Source organism: Ranitomeya imitator, chromosome 2 (assembly GCF_032444005.1).
Source record: "Ranitomeya imitator isolate aRanImi1 chromosome 2, aRanImi1.pri, whole genome shotgun sequence".
NCBI classification, from domain to species: domain Eukaryota; kingdom Metazoa; phylum Chordata; class Amphibia; order Anura; family Dendrobatidae; genus Ranitomeya; species Ranitomeya imitator.
Genome location: NC_091283.1, coordinates 669,681,018 through 669,701,252, shown reverse-complemented (window position 1 = coordinate 669,701,252; position 20,235 = coordinate 669,681,018). Strand labels below are relative to the sequence as shown.

The 20,235-nt window shown below is 45.0% G+C and overlaps 1 protein-coding gene across 1 annotated transcript in view; it reads left to right on the top strand.

Annotated features, from left to right (window-relative positions):
* The window catches only part of LOC138665493 (proprotein convertase subtilisin/kexin type 4-like), a 524,777-nt gene that overhangs the window by 135,566 nt on the left and 368,976 nt on the right, over nt 1–20,235 (top strand). The window contains exon 3 of the mRNA XM_069753025.1: nt 2,663–2,758. Coding sequence (XP_069609126.1) covers nt 2,663–2,758 — 96 coding nt within the window. The remainder of the gene's footprint in view (nt 1–2,662; nt 2,759–20,235) is intronic.

The following is a 20,235-nucleotide window of genomic DNA, read 5'->3' as shown; positions in this document are numbered from 1 at the left end:
GTGTTGTGACAGTGCAGCCAGCTGGGCTGTGTTAAGGCCCCTTCACATTAAGCGACGCTGCAGCAATACCGACAACGATCCGGATCGCTGCAGCGTCGCTGTTTGGTCGCTGGAGAGCTGTCACACAGACCGCTCTCCAGCGACCAACGATGCCGGTAACCAGGGTAAACATCGGGTAACTAAGCGCAGGGCCGCGCTTAGTAACCCGATGTTTACCCTGGTTACCATGCTAAAAGTAAAAAAAAACAAACACTACATACTTACCTACAGCCGTCTGTCCTCCAGCGCTGCGCTCTGCTTCTCTGCTCTCCTCCTGTACTGTCTGGGAGCCGGAAAGCAGAGCGGTGACGTCACCGCTCTGCTTTCCGGCTCACAGACAGTACAGGAGGAGAGCAGAGCACAGCGCTGGAGGACAGACAGCTGTAGGTAAGTATGTAGTGTTTGTTTTTTTTTACTTTTAGCATGGTAACCAGGGTAAACATCGGGTTACTAAGCGCGGCCCTGCGCTTAGTTACCCGATGTTTACCCTGGTTACCAGTGAAGACATCGCTGGATCGGTGTCACACACGCCGATCCAGCGATGTCAGCAGGAGTCCAGCGACGAAATAAAGTTCTGGACTTTATTCAGCGACCAACGATCTCCCAGCAGGGGCCTGATCGTTGGTCGCTGTCACACATAACGATTTCATTAACGATATCGTTGCTACGTCACAAATAGCAACGATATCGTTAACGATATCGTTATGTGTGAAGGTACCTTTAGACTGTATGCCTGAGGGCTAGTTTCTTCACCAGAAAAAAAACAGGATTAATAACAAGAATCTAAACATAAGGTTTCAAATAATTGAAATTGTATTTTAGGGAGTAAGCCAGCCTTATCTATTTATATAATTGCCTTGTAATGTTTTAATTTCCTGTTCTGTCCAGATGTCACCGTATCCCAGAATTCCAAGCGGAGGAAGTACACCGACCGCCATATTGGGACACCCAAGTGATGGGTGTCTCAATATGGAAACTGTTGCTGGCACCAACCTATTGCACGGTACCACCAGCGGAACACAGTCGCACCACACACACTATCACACACACTCACACAGCCTCTTGTGCAGTACCACCAGCGGAACACTGTCATGACCACGCCGCCACTGGGATCAGCCGAATGATTCACTGACTGCCTCCATCTTTGTACAGGAGGAGTGCCTGCGCAGTTTTAATGTGACCGCCGCTATCTGTGTGCACAAAGATGGCAGTGGTCTGATTTACTGTGCCTGCGCGAATTATGCGCAGGTGCAGTGAATCATTTGGCTGATCCCAGCGGCAGATGAGCAACGTGCCTACAGGCAGATGAAGCCTGTCACATTAAAGAGGTTTTCCCACGAACTAAAGTTCATTTTAAAAACTGACTTTGTCTGACAGTGTAAGGAGCATACCACATCTCCTGGGCAGGGGAGGAAGCAAAAGATAAAACTGGCATTACAGCAGGGGATCACAGTGAATTCATTTTGAGAGGTAAAATATTTCACTGACTGTTTTTAAAAAATATTTTACCTCGCAAAATGTATCCTCTGCGATCTGCTGTAATGTCAGTATTGTCTTTTGCTTCCTCCCCTGTCCAGGAGCTGTGGTATGTTCGTTACACGGTCAGACAATTTTTAAAATTAACTTTTGTTTATGGGAAAACCCCTTTAAAAAGCAAATAGCGCCAACATGGCTCCTCATAAAAAGTACACCAATGACAATGAAAGGAAAGAAGCAAAGGTTGTCGAAGACCACAAAGGGCAAATGAGACTCTTGAAGAGCAACCGTATAGCTGGGACAAAAGCAATGCATATAAGCATAGGCATCAAGCACATGAGTCCCCTGATGCAAAAGTCATTAGATTATCACAGGATGCCATTAGGCAACAACAGTGCCTCATGCCCCCCCCCCATTTGTGTCATTACCACCCTCCCGATGAGATAGCATCAGGCCTCCATTTAGTTATATTTTTACACGGTGTGACCGTAATTTGATTCCTCAAATGCCCTCAACAGATCTGTCCATATACACACATTCTCCTTTGCATTTACACAAGACTTGCCTTCATTCCCGGTATTAACAAAAAAATAAAGATCTTTTATTTCAGCTTTATTGGTACTCATCTTGTGATTATGACCTGAATATTTCTCTGCAGTACTAAATGGTAATTTTCAAGTTATTTGATGCTTAACATTTCAAAGTAGTTGTAAAAGAAAGAAGCAAGTTTGCAATTAGCTTCTAATTAAAATCTTCCCCATTCTCAAGAACTGTTTACTGCATATTACCTACGTTAACCAGCCACTGCAGCTGTCGCTATCAGAAATGTCTGGTTTTCCAGACAAGGAGTGCAGTGCTTACAAGCTCTGTCCACTAGAGCTTGTAATTACTGCATCCGGCCAGCTTCTCTGCCACGGGGCTGCTCTGATGCTTCAGGGGCAATACTGCCTGGTTATAGCAAGATTAAAGTGTGCACAATTCGGACCAGTAGTGCCACAATACCACTGGTCTGAATTGTCAGTCAGCCATGTGTGCACCACCCCCTAGCAAGCTGGAAGCCAGGATGCACGGGAGCTGTGCACTACTGAATTTTTTAGCTAATGAATTAGGAGACAAACCCTTTAAGGTGTTTTCCTGTCACCTCCAGGTCCATTGGTTTGAACAGCAGACTGTAAAGAAAAGAACAAAAAGACAGGTCAATCTGATGCCCACAGATCCTTTATTCCGTAAGCAGTGGTACATGGTAAGCACATCAACCACAATATGACAGATTTTCATTGCATTTCTAATGATACTGTAAAAAGCCTCTGCTACTTCTAGATTGCCTATTCCCTTTGCACATGAGCATCAGTATCAGAAATGCGTGTATGGAGCATAAAAGGCAGGTACCAGCTGTGTTATGCAGCCAGTATGAGCCTTTAACAGCAGTGGCTGAAGCTAGTGCCGATCATTGCTGTTTAACTACATACATGTGACTGTTAATCATTGATGTCTGAAGTTAAATGCTGTGTTTGTAAAGTATGCGTGTACAAGCATCTATTGTTTCCCCTCTCCGGGAAGAGATTATGGATTTTCATTGGCACATGGATGGGCTTTATAGGAGACTAGATGGTAGCCCGATTCTAACGCATCGGGTATTCTAGAATATGTATGTATATAGCAGCCACATACTATATAGCATAGGCCACGTAGTATATAGGAGCCATGTAGAATATAGCATACAAATAGTAAGTGGCCTGTGCTATATAGTATGTGGCTGCTATATACATACATACATATTGTAGAATACCCGATGCGTTGTATATAACGCAGCCCACGCAGTATCTAACACAGGCCACGTAGTATACAGCAGCCATGTAGTATATAACACTGCCCACATATTATATAGCAGCCATGTAGTATATAGTACTGCCCACGTAGTATATAGCAGCCATGTAGTATATAGTACTGTCCACGTAGTATATAGCAGCCATGTAGTATATAGTACTGCCCACGTAGTATATAGCAGCCATGTAGTATACAGTACTGTCCACGTAGTATATAGCAGCCATGTAGTATATAGTACTGCCCACGTAGTATATAGCAGCCATGTAGTATATAGTACTGTCCACGTAGTATATAGCAGCTATGTAGTATATAGTACTGCCCACGTAGTATATAGCAGCCATGTAGTATATAGTACTGTACACGTAGTGTATAGCAGCCATGTAGTATATAGTACTGCCCACGTAGTATATAGCAGTCATGTGGTATATAGTACTGTACACGTGGCTGTTTTGCCGCGACCAATCAGCGACTTGGATTCCGTGACAGACAGAGGCCGCGACCAATGAATATCCGTGACAGACAGACAGAAGGACGGAAAGACAGAAGTGACCCTTAAACAATTATATAGTAGATGGTCAATTTCATTTTATACAGTCATGACCAAAGTGTTGAAACCCTTGAAATTGTTCCAGAAAATGAAGTATTACTTCCAGAAAATTATTATAACTACACGTTTTGTTATACACATGTTTATTTTCTTTGTGTGTATTGGAACACCTCAAAAACGCAGAGCAACACTAAACCCCAAAATGGTCTGACAAAATTGTTGGCACCCTCAACTTAATATTTGGATGTATACCCTTTGGAATAAATAACTGCACTCAATTGCTTCCTATAACCATCAACAATCATCTTACACATCTCAGCTGGCATTTTGGACCACATTTCTTTTGTAAACTGTTACATGTCTCTCATATTTGAAGGGTGCCTTCTCCCAACAGCAATTTTAAGATCTTTCCACAGGTGTTCAATGGGATTTAGATCCGGAGTCATTGCTGACCACTTCAGAACTCTCCAGCGCTTTGTTTCCATCCATATCTGGGTGCTTCTTGAAGTACAGTATGTTTGGGATCATTGTCCTGCTGGAAAACCCATGACTTGGGACGTAAACCCAGCGTTCTGACACTTGGCATTACAGTGCAACCCAATATTATTTTGTAATCTTCAGATTTCATAATGCCTTGCACACAGTCAAGTCACCCAGTTCCAGAGGCAGCAAAACATCAAAACAACTTTGAACCTCCACCATATTTGATTGTAGATTGTGTTGTTTTCCTTGTAGGCCTCATTCTGTTTTCGTTAAACATTAGAATAATGTGCTTTAACAAAAAGCTCTATCTTGCTCTATTGCAAAAAGGATTTTTTTTAACAAACTGCAGTCTGGATTTTTTTATGCCTGTCATGCTGACACTGATGCAACCTGAGCCATCAGGATAGATTGATTTTCATTGGAACTTGATTGGGGGCTGCTTGTCCACCATCCGGACTATTCTGTGTTACAACCTTTCATCAATTTTTCTCTGCCGTCCATGTCCAGGGAGATTAGCTACAGCGCCAAGGGTTGTAAACTTCTTGGTTATGTTCCGCACCGTGGACAAAGGAACATCAAGATTTCTGGAGACAGACCTGTAACCTTGAGATTTTTTATATTGTTCAACAATTTTGGTTCTCAAGTCCTCCGACTGTTCTCTTGTCGTCTTTCTGTTCGTCATGCTTAGTGTGGCACATACAGGACACACAATGCAAAGATTGGGTCAACTTCTCCTCTTTTTACCTGATTTTAGGTGTGATTTTGATATTGGCCACATCTGTTTCTTGCCATAGGTGAGTTTGAACGAGCATCACATGCCTGAAACAAACCCATTTTTAGGGTTTTGTGTGAAATTATGTCCAATTTTTGTTTGTGTTGCTCCAATACACGCAAAAGAAGTACACGTTTATAACAAAACATTTTTGATTGCAACAATATTTTTGGGAGAAATACATTCAAAGGGTCCAACACTTTCGACAATGACTGCACATATATGTATGTGTATATATATAACACGCCATCAAAAGCAAGTAACCCCATTTAAATAATAGGTGCAGAAATTGCAGCGTTAGAAGCTAATCGTGGGAAAGTAGCCCAAGACTCCTTTCACATAATTTTTTTGGCCATGTTTGTTGGTCCCATTGGGTCCAAACCCTCTTGCAAAACTGGATTCAGGCTTATGTGCAGACAGCCCATAGACTAAAATGGTGCTGACAGTCAATGTGTATTCTGACGTGCATCATTTTCTGGTGTATACACCTAGTGGACAGCGTCAGTGCTGGCCTTCATGTCTGCACCATTATAGTTTATGGCTCTATCGCCGCATATGCCCAAATCCCGTTTTGCAGGGTTTGGACGAAAGCCCTGAGGGGACCTATGAACGTCAGCAAAAATGCGGTGTATCCAGAGCCTGGATGCAATTGCAACCCCTGTGCCTATATAGTTATGAATATACAAATGTATATTCATACAGTAAAGTATATATACTGTATGTATGTGTGTGTATATATATATATATATATATATATATATATATGTATATATATATATATATATAAATATATATATATGTATATATATATATATATATATATATATATATATATATATATATATATATATATATATATATATTACAGACCAAAAGTTTGGACACAGCTTCTCATTTCAAGATTTTTCTGTATTTTCATGACTATGAAAATTGTACATTCACATTGAAGGCATCAAAACTATGAATTAACACATGTGGAGTTATATACTTAACAAAAAAGTGTGAAACAACTAAAATTACCGTATATACTCGAGTATAAGCCGAGATTTTCAGCCCAAATTTTTGGGCTGAAAGTGCACCTCTCGGCTTATACTCGAGTCAAGGTGGGTGGCAGGGTCGGCGGGTGAGGGCGCTGAGGCATACTTACCTAGTCCCAGCGATCCTGACGCTCCCCGCCTGTCCCACGGTCTTCGGTGCTGCAGTTCCTCCCCTGTTCAGCGGTCACGTGGGACCGCTCATTAGAGAAATGAATAGGCGGCTCCACCTCCCATAGGGGTGGAGCCGCCTATTCATTTCTCTAATCAGCGGTAACGGTGAACGCTGATAGAGGAAGAGGCTGCAGCACCGAAGACCAGCTGTCCTGTCCCCGTTCCAGGCGCCGCTCCATCTTCCCGGCGTCTCTGCGCTCTGACTGTTCAGGTCAGAGGGCGCGATGACGCATATAGTGTGCGCGGCGCCCTCTGCTTGATCAGTCAGTGCGGAGAGACGCCGGGACCGGACGCTGGGAGCTGCAAGCAAGAGAGGTGAGTATGGCTTTTTTTTTTATTGCAGCAGCAGCAATGGCACAGATTTATGTAGAGCATCTATGGGGAAATATGAACAGTGCAGAGCACTATATGGGGCACAGCTATGGGGAAATATGAACGGTGCAGAGCACTATATGGGGCACAGCTATGGGGCAATAATGAACGGTGCAGAGCACTATATGGCACAGCTATGGGGAAATATGAATGGTGCAGAGCACTATATGGCAGAGCTATGGGGAAATATGAACGGTGCAGAGCACTATATAGCAGAGCTATGGGGAAATATGAACGGTGCAGAGCACTATATGGCAGAGCTATGGGGAAATATGAACGGTGCAGAGCACTATATGGGGCACAGCTATGGGGAAATATGAACGGTGCAGAGCACTATATGGCACAGCTATGAGACAAAAATGAACGGTGCAGAGCACTATATGGCACAGCTATGGGGCAATAATGAACAGTGCAGAGCACTATATGGCACAGCTATGGGACAATAATGAACGGTGCAGTGCACTATATGGCACAGCTATGGGGCAATAATGAACGGTGCAGAGCACTATATGGCACAGCTATGAGGCAATAATGAACGGTGCAGAGCACTATATGGCACAGCTATGGGGCAATATGGACGGTGCAGAGCACTATATGGCACAGCTATGGGGAAATATGAGCGGTGCAGAGCACTATATGGCACAGCTATGGGGAAATATGAGCGGTGCAGAGCACTATATGGCACAGCTATGGGGAAATAATGAACGGTGCAGAGCACTATATGGCACAGCTATGGGGCAATAATGAACAGTGCAGAGCACTGTATGGGGCACAGCTATGGGGAAATATGAACGGTGCAGAGCACTATATGGCACAGCTATGGGGCAATAATGAACGGTGCAGTGCACTATATGGCACAGCTATGGGGCAATATGGACGGTGCAGAGCACTATATGGCACAGCTATGGGGAAATATGAGCGGTGCAGAGCACTATATGGCACAGCTATGGGGAAATATGAGCGGTGCAGAGCACTATATGGCACAGCTATGGGGAAATAATGAACGGTGCAGAGCACTATATGGCACAGCTATGGGGCAATAATGAACGGTGCCGAGCACTATATGGCAGAGCTATGGGGAAATATGAACGGTGCAGAGCACTATATGGCAGCTATGGGGAAATATGAACGGTGCAGAGCACTATATGGCACAGCTATGGGGAAATATGAACGGTGCAGAGCACTATATGGCACAGCTATGGGGCAATAATGAACGGTGCAGAGCACTATATGGCACAGCTATGGGGCAATAATGAACGGTGCAGAGCACTATATGGCACAGCTATGGGGAAATAATGAACGGTGCAGAGCACTATATGGCACAGCTATAGGGAAATAATGAACGGTGCAGAGCACTATATGGCACAGCTATGGGGAAATAATGATCTATTTTTATTTTTGAAATTCACCGGTAAATGCTGCATTTCCACCCTAGGCTTATACTCGAGTCAATAAGTTTTCCCAGTTTTTCGTGGCAAAATTAGGGGGGTCGGCTTATACTCGGGTCGGCTTATACCCAAGTATATACGGTATGTCTTATATTCTAGGTTCTTCAAAGTAGCCACCTTTTGCTTTGATGACTGCTTTGAACACTCTTGGCATTCTCTTGATGAGCTTCAAGAGGTAGTCACCGGGAATGGTTTTCTCTTCACAGGTGTGCCCTGTCAGGTTTAATAAGTTGTATTTCTTGCCTTATAAATGGTGTTGGGACCATCAGTTGTGTTGTGCAGAAGTCTGGTGGATACACAGCTGATAGTCCTACTGAATAGACTGTTAGAATTTGTATTATGGCAAGAAAAAAGCAGTAATGAAAAACGAGTGACCATCATTACTTTAAGAAATGAAGGTCAGTCAGTCCAAAAAATTGGGCAAACTTTGAAAGTGTCCCCAAGTGCAGTGGCAAAAACCATCAAGCGCTACAAAGAAACTGGCTCAAATGAGGACCGCCCCAGGAAAGGAAGACCAAGAGTCACCTCTGCTTCTGAAGATAAGTTTATCCAAGTCACCAGCCTCAGAAATCACGGGTTAACAGCATCTCAGATTAGAGATTGGCAGTTTCACTTTCAACAGCCAATCAGAGCGATCATAGCCACGAGGGGGTGGGCTAAACTACCACTTCCCCTGTCCCTGCAGATCGGGTGAAATGGGAGTTAACCCTTTCACCCGATCTGCAGGGACGCGATCTTTCCATGACGCCACATAGGCGTCATGGGTCGGATTGGCACCGACTTCCATGACGCCTACGTGGCGTCAAAGGTCGGGAAGGGGTTAACAAATGAAGGTCCGTCAGTCCGAAAAATTGGGAAAACTTTGAAAGTGTCCCCAAATGCAGTGGCAAAAACCATCAAGTCCTACAAAGAAACTGGCTCACATGAGGACTTCCCCAGGAAAGGAAGACCAAGAGTCACCTCTGCTTCTGAGGATAAGTTTATCCGAGTCACCAGCCTCAGAAATTGCAGGTTAACAGAAGTTCAGATTAGAGACCAGGTCAATGCCACACAGAGTTCTAGCAGCAGACACATCTCTACAACAACTGTTAAGAGGAGACTCTGTGCAGCAGGCCTTCATGGTAAAATAGCTGCTAGGAAACCACTGCTAAGGACAGGCAACAAGCATTAGAGACTTGTTTGAACTAAAGAACACATGGAATGGACATTAGACCAGTGAAAATCTGTTCTTTGGTCTGATGAGTCCAAATTTGAGATCTTTGGTTCCAACCACTGTATCTTTGTGCGACACAGAAAAGGTGAAAGGATGCACTCTACATGCCTGGTTATCACCGTGAAGCATGGAGGAGGTGTGATGGTGTGGGGGTGTTTTGCTGGTGACACTGTTGGGGATTTTTTCAAAATTGAAGACATACTGAACCAGAATGACTACCACAGCATCTTGCAGCGGCATGCTATTCCATCCGGTTTGCGTTTAGTTGGACGACCATTTATTTTTCAACAGGACAATGACCCCAAACACACCTCCAGACTGTTTAAGGGCTATTTGACCAAGAAGGAGAATGATGGGGTGCTGGTGAGATGGTTTGGGGTGAGCTGGACCACAGAGTGAAGGCGAAAGGTCCAGAAGTGCTAAGCATCTCTGGGAACTCCTTCAAGATTGTTGGAAGACCATTCCCGGTGACTGTCTCTTGAAGCTCATCAAGAGAATGCCAAGAGTGTGCAAAGCAGTCATCAAAGCAAAAGGTGGCTACTTTGAAGAACCTCGAATATAAGACATATTTTCAGTTGTTTCACTCTTTTTGCTAAGTATATAATTCCACATGTGTTAATTCATGGTTTTGATGCCTTCAGTGTGAATGTATAATTTTCATAGTCATGAAAATACAGAAAAATCTTGAAACGAGAAGGTGTGTCCAAACTTTTGGTCTGTACTGTGTGTGTATATATATATATATATATATATATATATATATATATATATATATATATATATATATATATGTTAGCGGACACCATGTCACGTTTGGAGAGCCCCTGTGTGCCTAAACATTGGAGCTCCCCCACAAGTGACCCCATTTTGGAAACTAGACCCCCCAAGAAACTTATATAGATGCATATTGAGCACTTTAAACCCCCAGGTGCTTCACAGAAGTTTATAACGCAGAGCCATGAAAATAAAAAATAATTTTTCTTTCCTCAAAAATGATTTTTTTAGCCTGGAATTTACTATTTTGCCAAGGGTAATAGGAGAAATTGGACCCCAAATGTTGTTGTCCAGTTTGTCCGGAGTACGCTGATACCCCATATGTGGGGGTAAACCACTGTTTGGGCGCACGGCAGGGCTTGGAAGGGAAGGCACGCCATTTGGCTTTTTAAATGGAAAATTAGCTCCAATCATTAGCGGACACCATGTCACGTTTGGAGAGCCCCTGTGTGCCTAAACATTGGAGATCCCCCACAAATGACCCCATTTTGGAAACTAGACCCCCAAAGGAACTAATCTAGATGTGTGGTGAGGACTTTGAACCCCCAAGTGCTTCACAGAAGTTTATAACGCAGAGCCATGAAAAAAAAAAATTATTTTCTCAAAAATGATCTTTTAGCCTGCAATTTTTTATTTTCCCAAGGGTAACAGGAGAAATTTGACCCCAAAAGTTGTTGTCCAGTTTCTCCTGAGTACGCTGATACCCCATATGTGGGGGTAAACCACTGTTTGGGCACATGTCGGGGCTCGGAAGTGAAGTAGTGACGTTTTGAAATGCAGACTTTGATGGAATGCTCTGCGGGCATCACGTTGCGTTTGCAGAGACCCTGATGTGGCTAAACAGTAGAAACCCCCCATTAGTGACCCTATTTTTTAAACTAGACCCCGAAAGGAACTTATCTAGATGTGTGGTGAGCACTTTGAACCCCCAAGTGCTTCACAGAAGTTTATAACGCAGAGCCGTGAAAATAATAAATACGTTTTCTTTCCTCAAAAATAATAATTTAGCCCAGAATTTTTTATTTTCCCAAGGGTTACAGGAGAAATTGGACCCCAAAAGTTGTTGTCCAGTTTCTCCTGAGTACGCTGATAACCCCATGTGTGGGGGTAAACCACTGTTTGGGCACACGTCGGGGCTCAGAAGGGAAGTAGTGACGTTTTGAAATGCAGACTTTGATAGAATGGTCTGCGGGCGTCACGTTGCGTTTGCAGAGCTCCTGGTGTGCCTAAACAGTAGAAGCCCCCCACAAGTGACCCCATTTTAGAAACTAGACCCCCCAAGGAACTTATCTAGATATGTGGTGAGCACTTTGAACCCCCAAGTGCTTCACAGACGTTTACAACGCAGAGCCGTGAAAATAAAAAATCATTTTTCTTTCCTCAAAAATGATGTTTTAGCAAGCAATTTTTTATTTTCACAAGGGTAACAGGAGAAATTGGACCCCAATAATTGTTACACAGTTTGTCCTGAGTATGCTGGTACCCCATATGTGGGGGTAAACCACTGTTTGGGCGCACGTCGGGGCTCGGAAGTGAGGGAGCACCATTTGACTTTTTGAATACAAGATTGGCTGGAATCAGTGGTGGCGCCATGTTGCGTTTGGAGACCCCTGATGTGCCTAAACAGTGGAAACCCCTCAATTCTACCTCCAACACTAACCCCTCCACACCCCTAACCCTAATCCCAACTGTAGCCATAACCCTAATCACAACCCTAACCACAACCCTAACCCTAAGGCTATGTGCACACGTTGCGGATTCGTGTGAGATTTTTCAGCATTATTTTTGAAAAATCCGTGGGTTTTACCTGCGGATTTACAGCGGATTTCCAGTGTTTTTTGTGCGGATTTCACCTGCAGATTCCTATTGAGGAACAAGTGTAAAACGCTGCGGAACCTGCACAAAGAATTGACATGGTGCGGAAAATACAACGCAGCGTTTCCGCGCGGTATTTTCCGCACCATGGGCACAGCGGATTTGGTTTTCCATAGGTTTACATGGTACTGTAAACCTGATGGAACACTGCTGCGAATCCGCAGCGGCCAATCCGCTGCGGATCCACAACCAAATCCGCACCGTGTGCACATAGCCTAATTCTAAAGGTATGTGCACACGCTGCGGAAAATGCTGCGGATCCGCAGCAGTCTCCCATGAGTTTACAGTTCAATGTAAACCTATGGGAAACAAAAATCGCTGTACACATGCTGCGGAAAAACTGCACGTAAACGCAGCGGTTTACATTCCACAGCATGTCACTTCTTTCTGCGGATTCCGCAGCGGTTTTACAACTGCTCCAATAGAAAATCGCAGTTGTAAAACTGCAGTGAAATGTGCAGAAAAACCGCGGTAAATCCGCCATAAATCCGCAGCGGTTTAGCACTGCGGATTTATGAAATCCGCAGCGTAAAAATCCGCAGAGGACCAGAATACATGTGCATATATCGAAACCCTAACCGTAACCCTAACCCTATTCTAACCTTAGTGGAAAAAAAAAAAATCTTTATTTTTTTTATTGTCCCTACCTATGGGGGTAACAAAGGGGGGAGTCATTTACTATTTTTTTTTATTTTGATCACTGTGATAGGTTATATCTCAGTGATCAAAATGCACTTTGGAACGAATCTGCCGGCCGGGGGGATCGGAGCATGGGGGGGTGGATCGGAGCGCGGGGTGGTGGATCAGAGCGCGGGGGGTGGATCGCAGCACGGGGGGGGGGGGTGGATCGCAGCACGGGGGGGGGGTGGATCGGAGCGCGGGGGGGTCGGATCAGAGCACGGGGGGTGATTGGAGCACGGGGGGAGCGGAGCACAGGACGGAGGGGAGCCGGAGCAGTGTACCGGACAGATCGGTGGCTTGCGGGGGGCGATGGGTGGGGTGGGGGCACATCAGTGTTTCCAGCCATGGCCGATGATATTGCAGCATCGGCCATGACTGGATTGTAATATTTCACCAGTTTTAATAGGTGAAATATTACAAATCGCTCTGATTGGCTGTTGAAAGTGAAACTGCCAATCAGAGCGATCGTAGCCACGGGGGGGTGGGCTAAACTACCACTCCCCCTGTCCCTGCAGATCGGGTGAAATGGGAGTTAACCCTTTCACCCGATCTGCAGGGACGCGATCTTTCCATGACGCCACATAGGCGTCATGGGTCGGATTGGCACCGACTTCCATGACGCCTACGTGGCGTCAAAGGTCGGGAAGGGGTTAACAAATGAAGGTCAGTCAGTCCGAAAAATTGGGAAAACTTTGAAAGTGTCCCCAAATGCAGTGGCAAAAACCATCAGGTCCTACAAAGAAACTGGCTCACATGAGGACTTCCCCAGGAAAGGAATACCAAGAGTCACCTCTGCTTCTGAGGATAAGTTTATCCGAGTCACCAGCCTCAGAAATTGCAGGTTAACAGAAGTTCAGATTAGAGACCAGGTCAATGCCACACAGAGTTCTAGCAGCAGACACATCTCTACAACAACTGTTAAGAGGAGACTCTGTGCAGCAGGCCTTCATGGTAAAATAACTGCTAGGAAACCACTGCTAAGGACAGACAACAAGCAGAAGAGACTTGTTTGTGTTAAAGAACACAAGGAATGGACATTAGACCAGTAGAAATCTGTGCTTTGGTCTGATGAGTCCATATTTGAGATCTTTGGTTCCAACCACCGTGTCTATGTGCGACACAGAAAAGGTGAACGGATGGACTCTACATGCCTGCTTCCCACCGTGAAGCATGGAGGAGGAGGTGTGGGGGTGCTTTTCTGGTGACACTGTTTGGAATTTTTTCAAAATTGAAGGCATACTGAACCAGCATGGCTACCACAGCATCTTGCAGCGGCATGCTATTCCATCCGGTTTGTGTTTAGTTGGACCATCATTTATTTTTCAACAGGACAATGACCCCAAACACACCTCCAGGCTGTGTAAGGGCTATTTGACCAAGGAGGAGAGTGATGGGGTGCTACGCCAGATGACCTGGCCTCCACAGTCACCAGACCTGAACCCAATCGAGATAGTTTGGGATGAGCTGGACCGCAGAATGAAGGCAAAAGGGCCAACAAGTGCTAAGCATCTCTGGGAATTCCTTCAAGATTGTTGGAAGACCAAGAGTATGCCAAGAGTGTGCAAAGCAGTCATCAAAGCAAAAGGTGGCTACTTTGAAGAACCTAGAATATAAGACATATTTTTAAGTTGTTTCACACTTTTTTGTTAAGTATATAATTCCACATGTGTTAATTCATAGTTTTGATGCCTTCTGTGTGATAGTATAGTGTAGTATATATATATACTAGATGGCTCGATTCTAACGCATCGGGTATTCTAGAATATGCATGTCCATGTAGTATATTACACAGCCTCACTAGTATATTGCCCAGCCACGTAGTATATTGCCCAGTCACGTCCTATATTGCCAAGCTATGTAGTATATTGCTCAGTGAAGTATATTGCCCAGCCACGTAGTATATTGCCCAGCCACGTAGTATATTGCCCAGCGACGTAGTATATTGCCCAGTCACGTAGTATATTGCCCAGTCACGTAGTATATTGCCCAGTCATGTAGTATATTGCACAGTGAGGTAGTATACAGCACAGAGCCACGTAGTATATTGCCCAGCCACGTAGTATATTGCCCAGCCACGTAGTATATTGCCCAGCCACGTAGTATATTGCACAGCGACGTAGTATACAGCACAGAGCCACGTAGTACTGTATATTGCCCAGTCACATAGTATATTGCACAGTGAGGTAGTATACAGCACAGAGCCACGTAGTATATTGCTCAGCCACGTAGTATATTGGCCAGTCATGTAGTACATTGCCCAGCCACGTAGTATATTGCAGAGCCACGTAGTATATTGCAGTGCGACATAGTATACAGCACAGAGCCACGTAGTATAATGCCCAGTCACGTAGTATATTGCACAGTGACGTAGTATACAGCACAGAGCCACGTAGTATATTGCCCAGCCACGTAGTATATTGCCCAGCCACGTAGTATATTGCCCAGCCACGTAGTATATTGCCCAGCCACGTAGTATATTGCCCAGCCACGTAGTATATTGCCCAGCCACGTAGTATATTGCCCAGCCACGTAATATATTGCCCAGCCACGTTGTATATTGGCCATTCACGTAGTATATTGGCCAGTTACGTAGTATATTGCCCAGCCCTGTAGTATATTGCCCAGCCACGTATGTAACAGGTTAAAAAAGACTTAAAATAAAAACATATACTCACGTTCCGAGGGCCCATTGTAGTCCTGCCGCTTGTGTGCAGTGCACGCTGCAGCTTCCAGTCCCAGGGTTGGTATGAGCGCAGGACCTGTGATGACGTCACGGTCACATTTCTGTGACGTCATGGAAGATCCTTCTCGCATAGCATCCTTGCCACCGGAACCTGCCGCTTGCAGTGCCGAGGAGAGGGCGACATCGGAGGGTGAGAATAACCTTTTTTTTATTATGATTATTTGTAACATTAGATCTTTTTACTATTGACGCTGCATGCACAGCATCAATAGTAAAAAGTTGGTCACACAGGGTTAATAGCTGCGTTAATGGAGTGTGTTACACCGCGGCATAACGCAATCCATTAACGCTGCCATTAACCCTGTGTGAGGACTGACTGGAGGGGAGTATGGAGCTGGCACTGACTGCGGGGACGGGGAGGAAGGAGCTGCCATTTTCCGCCGGACTGTGCCCTTCACTGATTGGTCGTGGCAATGGTCGTGGGCGTTTTCCCACGACCAATCAGCGACTTGGATTTCCATGACAGACAGAGGCCGCGACCAATGAATATCTGTGACAAACAGGCAGAAAGACGGAAGTGACCCTTAGACAATTCTATAGTAGATATATATATCTACTATAGAATTGTCTAAGGGTTACTTCCGTCTGTCTGTCTGTCACAGATATTCATTGGTTGCAGCCTCTGTCTGTCATAGAAATCCAAGTCGCTGATTGGTCGCGGCAAAACAGCCACGACCAATCAGCGACGGGCACTGTCCGGAAGAAAATGGCCGCTCCTTCCTCCCCGCAGTCAGTGCCCGGCGCCCGCATACTCCCCTCTGGTCAGCGCTCACACAGGGTTAATGGCAGCTTGTACCGTGGTGTGACACACTCCATTAACGCTGCTATTAACCCTGTGTGACCAACTTTTTACTATTCATGCGGCCTATGCAGCATGAATAGTAAAAAGATCTAATGTTAAAAATAATTTAAAAAATAAAAAATCGTTATATACTCACCGTCCGTCGGCCCCTCGAATCCACAACAGGCCTTTCCCACTCGTGATGCTCCAGTAACCGGTCCATGGTGTGATCTCGCGAGATGATGACGTAGCGGTCTTGCGAGACCACTACGTCATCATCTCGCGAGACCGCAATGCGCTCTTCATTCCGAAGCGCGTGAGGACCATCGGTAACCGGCTGCTTTGATCCGGAGGCTCCGGAAGGTGACTATGTAACTATTTTTTATTTTAATTCTTTTTTTTCAATAGGGATATGGTGCATACTACGTGACTGGCCAATATACTACGTGACTGGGCAGTATACTACGTGTCTGTGCTGTATGCTACGTGGCTTTGTGCTGTATACTACGTGACTGGGCAATATACTACGTGACTGGGCAATATACTACGTGACTGGGCAATATACTTTGTGGCTGGGCAATAAACCATGTGGCTGGGCAATATACCATGTGGCTGGGCAATATACCATGTGGCTGGGCAATATACCATGTGGCTGGGCAATATACCATGTGGCTGGGCAATATGCTATGTGGCTGGGCAATATACCAGGTGGCTGGGCAATATACCAGGTGGCTGGGCAATATACCATGTGGCTGGGCAATATACTACGTGACTGGGCAATATACTACGTGACTGGGCAATATACTACGTGACTGGGCAATATACTACGTGACTGGGCAATATACTACGTGGCTGGGCAATAAACCATGTGGCTGGGCAATATACCATGTGGTTGGGCAATATGCTATGTGGCTGGGCAATATACCATGTGGCTGGGCAATATACCATGTGGCTGGGCAATATACCATGTGGCTGGGCAATATGCTATGTGGCTGGGCAATATACCAGGTGGCTGCGCAATATACCATGTGGCTGGGCAATATACCATGTGGCTGGGCAATATACCATGTGGCTGGGCAATATACCATGTGGCTGGGCAATATACTATGTGGACATGCATATTCTAGAATACCCAATGCGTTAGAATCGGGCCACCATCTAGTATATACATATATATATATATATATATATATATATATATATATATATATATATATGTCTGTGTGTGTGTGTGTATATATATATATATATATATATATATATATATATATATATATATATATATATATATATATATATATATATATATATATATATATATATATATATATTAGTTAGGTCCATGTATATTTCGACAGAGACATCATTTTTCTCATTTTGGTTATAGACATTACCAAGAGGTACGTTGCGGACTGGACCAGGGGAACCCAGTGGGCGTAGTGTATATGGACTTTTCAAAAGCTTTTGATATGGTGCCACACAAAAGGTTGATACATAAAATGAGAATAAATGGGGATAGCGGAAAATGTGTAAGTGGGTAAAGAGCTGGCTCAGGGATAGGAAACAAAGGGTGGTTATTAATGGAGCACGCTCGGACTAGATCGCTGTTAGCAGTGGGGTACCACAGGGGTCAGTATTGGACCCTCTTCTTTTTAACATATTTATTAATGACCTTGTACGGGGCATTCAGAGTAGAATTTCAATATTTGCAGAAGACACTAAACTCTACAGGGTAATCAATACAGAGGAGGACAATTTTATATTACAGGATGATTTATGTAAACTAGAAGCTTGGGCTGATAAATGGCAAATGAGCTTTAATAGGGATAAATCTAAGGTCATGCACTTGGGTAGAAGTAATAAGATGTATGTTCTTAATTCTAAAACTTTGGGCAAAACCATCAATGGAAAAGACCTGGGAGTATGGGTGGATGACAAACTCACATTTAGTGGCCAGTGTCAGTGTGACGGGGTGTACGGCAGAGCAAGAAGGGACAACAGGCCGAGGGATGATTCAACAGATTTATTATCAAGAACGCTGAAATAACACATGCAGGTAGATCTAAAGAGTCCACAATTAGTCCAATGGAACAGGTTCGGGGGCACCTCCCGATAATCCTTGTGCCAGGTAACAAAGCAATAGTCCACACGAGTCCAATAGATCCCAAAACAGTCTCACAAACGACGAGATATGTCCTCAGCTCAAGTCTCGCCCCGTTCGCTTCCGCAGTCCCAGATGGACATGGGGTCTTGCCTCAGCTAAGACTCCTCACTCCTTCTCCTTCAAGGATCAACTCACATCTGATCTCAAAATAATGGATTGTCTGAGCTCCTGGGATCCGCCCATGAAGGGGTAGGGGTTACACCTTCTATTCAATGGTTGGGTCCACCAGAAGATTCTAGACTGGTGGGCTCCAGGCAGTCTAGGTAGTATTTACATTTGACTAGCCACCTGCTGTGAGGAAGAATGGCTATTCTTTCCCTAGTGGTGTGGACAAAGCTTAATTACATTATAGCTCAGGGCTGCAAGTATTGGGGAAGGAGACAGGTTAAGGTACTGTCACACTAGACGATATCGCTAGCGATCCGTGACGTTGCAGCGTCCTCGCTAGCGATATCGTCCAGTGTGACAGGCAGCAGCGATCAGGCCCCTGCTGGGAGATCGCTGGTCGGGGAAGAAAGTCCAGAACTTTATTTCGTCGCTGGACTCCCCGTAGACATCGCTGAATCGGCGTGTGTGACACCGATTCAGCGATGTCTTTGCTGGTAACCAGGGTAAACATCGGGTAACTAAGCGCAGGGCCGCGCTTAGTAACCCGATGTTTACCCTGGTTACCATCCTAAAAGTAAAAAAACAAACACTACATACTTACCTACAGCCGTCTGTCCTCCAGCGCTGTGCTCTGCTCTCCTCCTGCTCTGGCTGTGAGCGTCGGTCAGCCGGAAAGCAGAGCGGTGACGTCACCGCTCTGCTTTCTGGCTGCCCGGCGCTCACAGCCAGACCAGAGAAGCAGAGCGCCGAGGACAGACAGCGGTAGGTAAGTATGTAGTGTTTGTTTTTTTTTTACTTTTTAGGATGGTAACCAGGGTAAACATCGGGTAACTAAGCACGGCCCTGCGCTTAGTTACCCGATGTTTACCCTGGTTACCGGGGACCTCGGGATCGTTGGTCGCTGGAGAGCTGTCTGTGTGACAGCTCTCCAGCGACCAAACAGCGACGCTGCAGCGATCCGGATCGTTGTCGGTATCGCTGCAGCGTCGCTATGTGTGACGGTACCTTTAGTTAGGTAACGTTCACACTAGCGTTTCCCGTTTTGCGCCGTGTTTGCGTCGGGCGACGCATGCGTCTTTTTTGCTGCAAGCGTCGGACCAAGAAAACGCAACAAGTTGCATTTTTCTTGCGTCCAAATTTCGGCAAAAACCGACGCATGCGTCGCAAAACGCAGCGGCGCACAACGCTAGTGTGAACGTAGCCTTACATACACCCCATGACATTGCAAAATGTACAGTAAATACAACGAAAGAGAAGTCGCATCACATCATGACATGTTATACAAAATACAGGACAGGGATAAAATTACATATCATGACAGTCAGGCAGCTGCTACAAAGGCAAATAAAATAATGGGATGCATTAAAAGAAGCATAGATGCTCATGAGGAGAACATAATTTTACCTCTATACAAGTCAGTAGTTTGACCACACTTAGAATACTGTGTACAGTTCTGGTGTCCGGTGTATAAGAAAGACATAGCTGAACTGGAGCTGGTGCAGAGAAGAGCGACCAAGGTTATTAGAGTACTGGGGGGTTTGCAATACCAAGATAGATTATTACACTTGGGGCTATTTAGTTTGCAAAAACGAAGGCTAAGGGGTGATCTTATGTTAATGTATAAATATATGAGGGGACAGTACAAAGACCTTTCTGATGATCTTTTTAATCATAGACCTGAGACAGGGACAAGGGGGCATCCTCTACGTCTGGAGGAAGGAAGG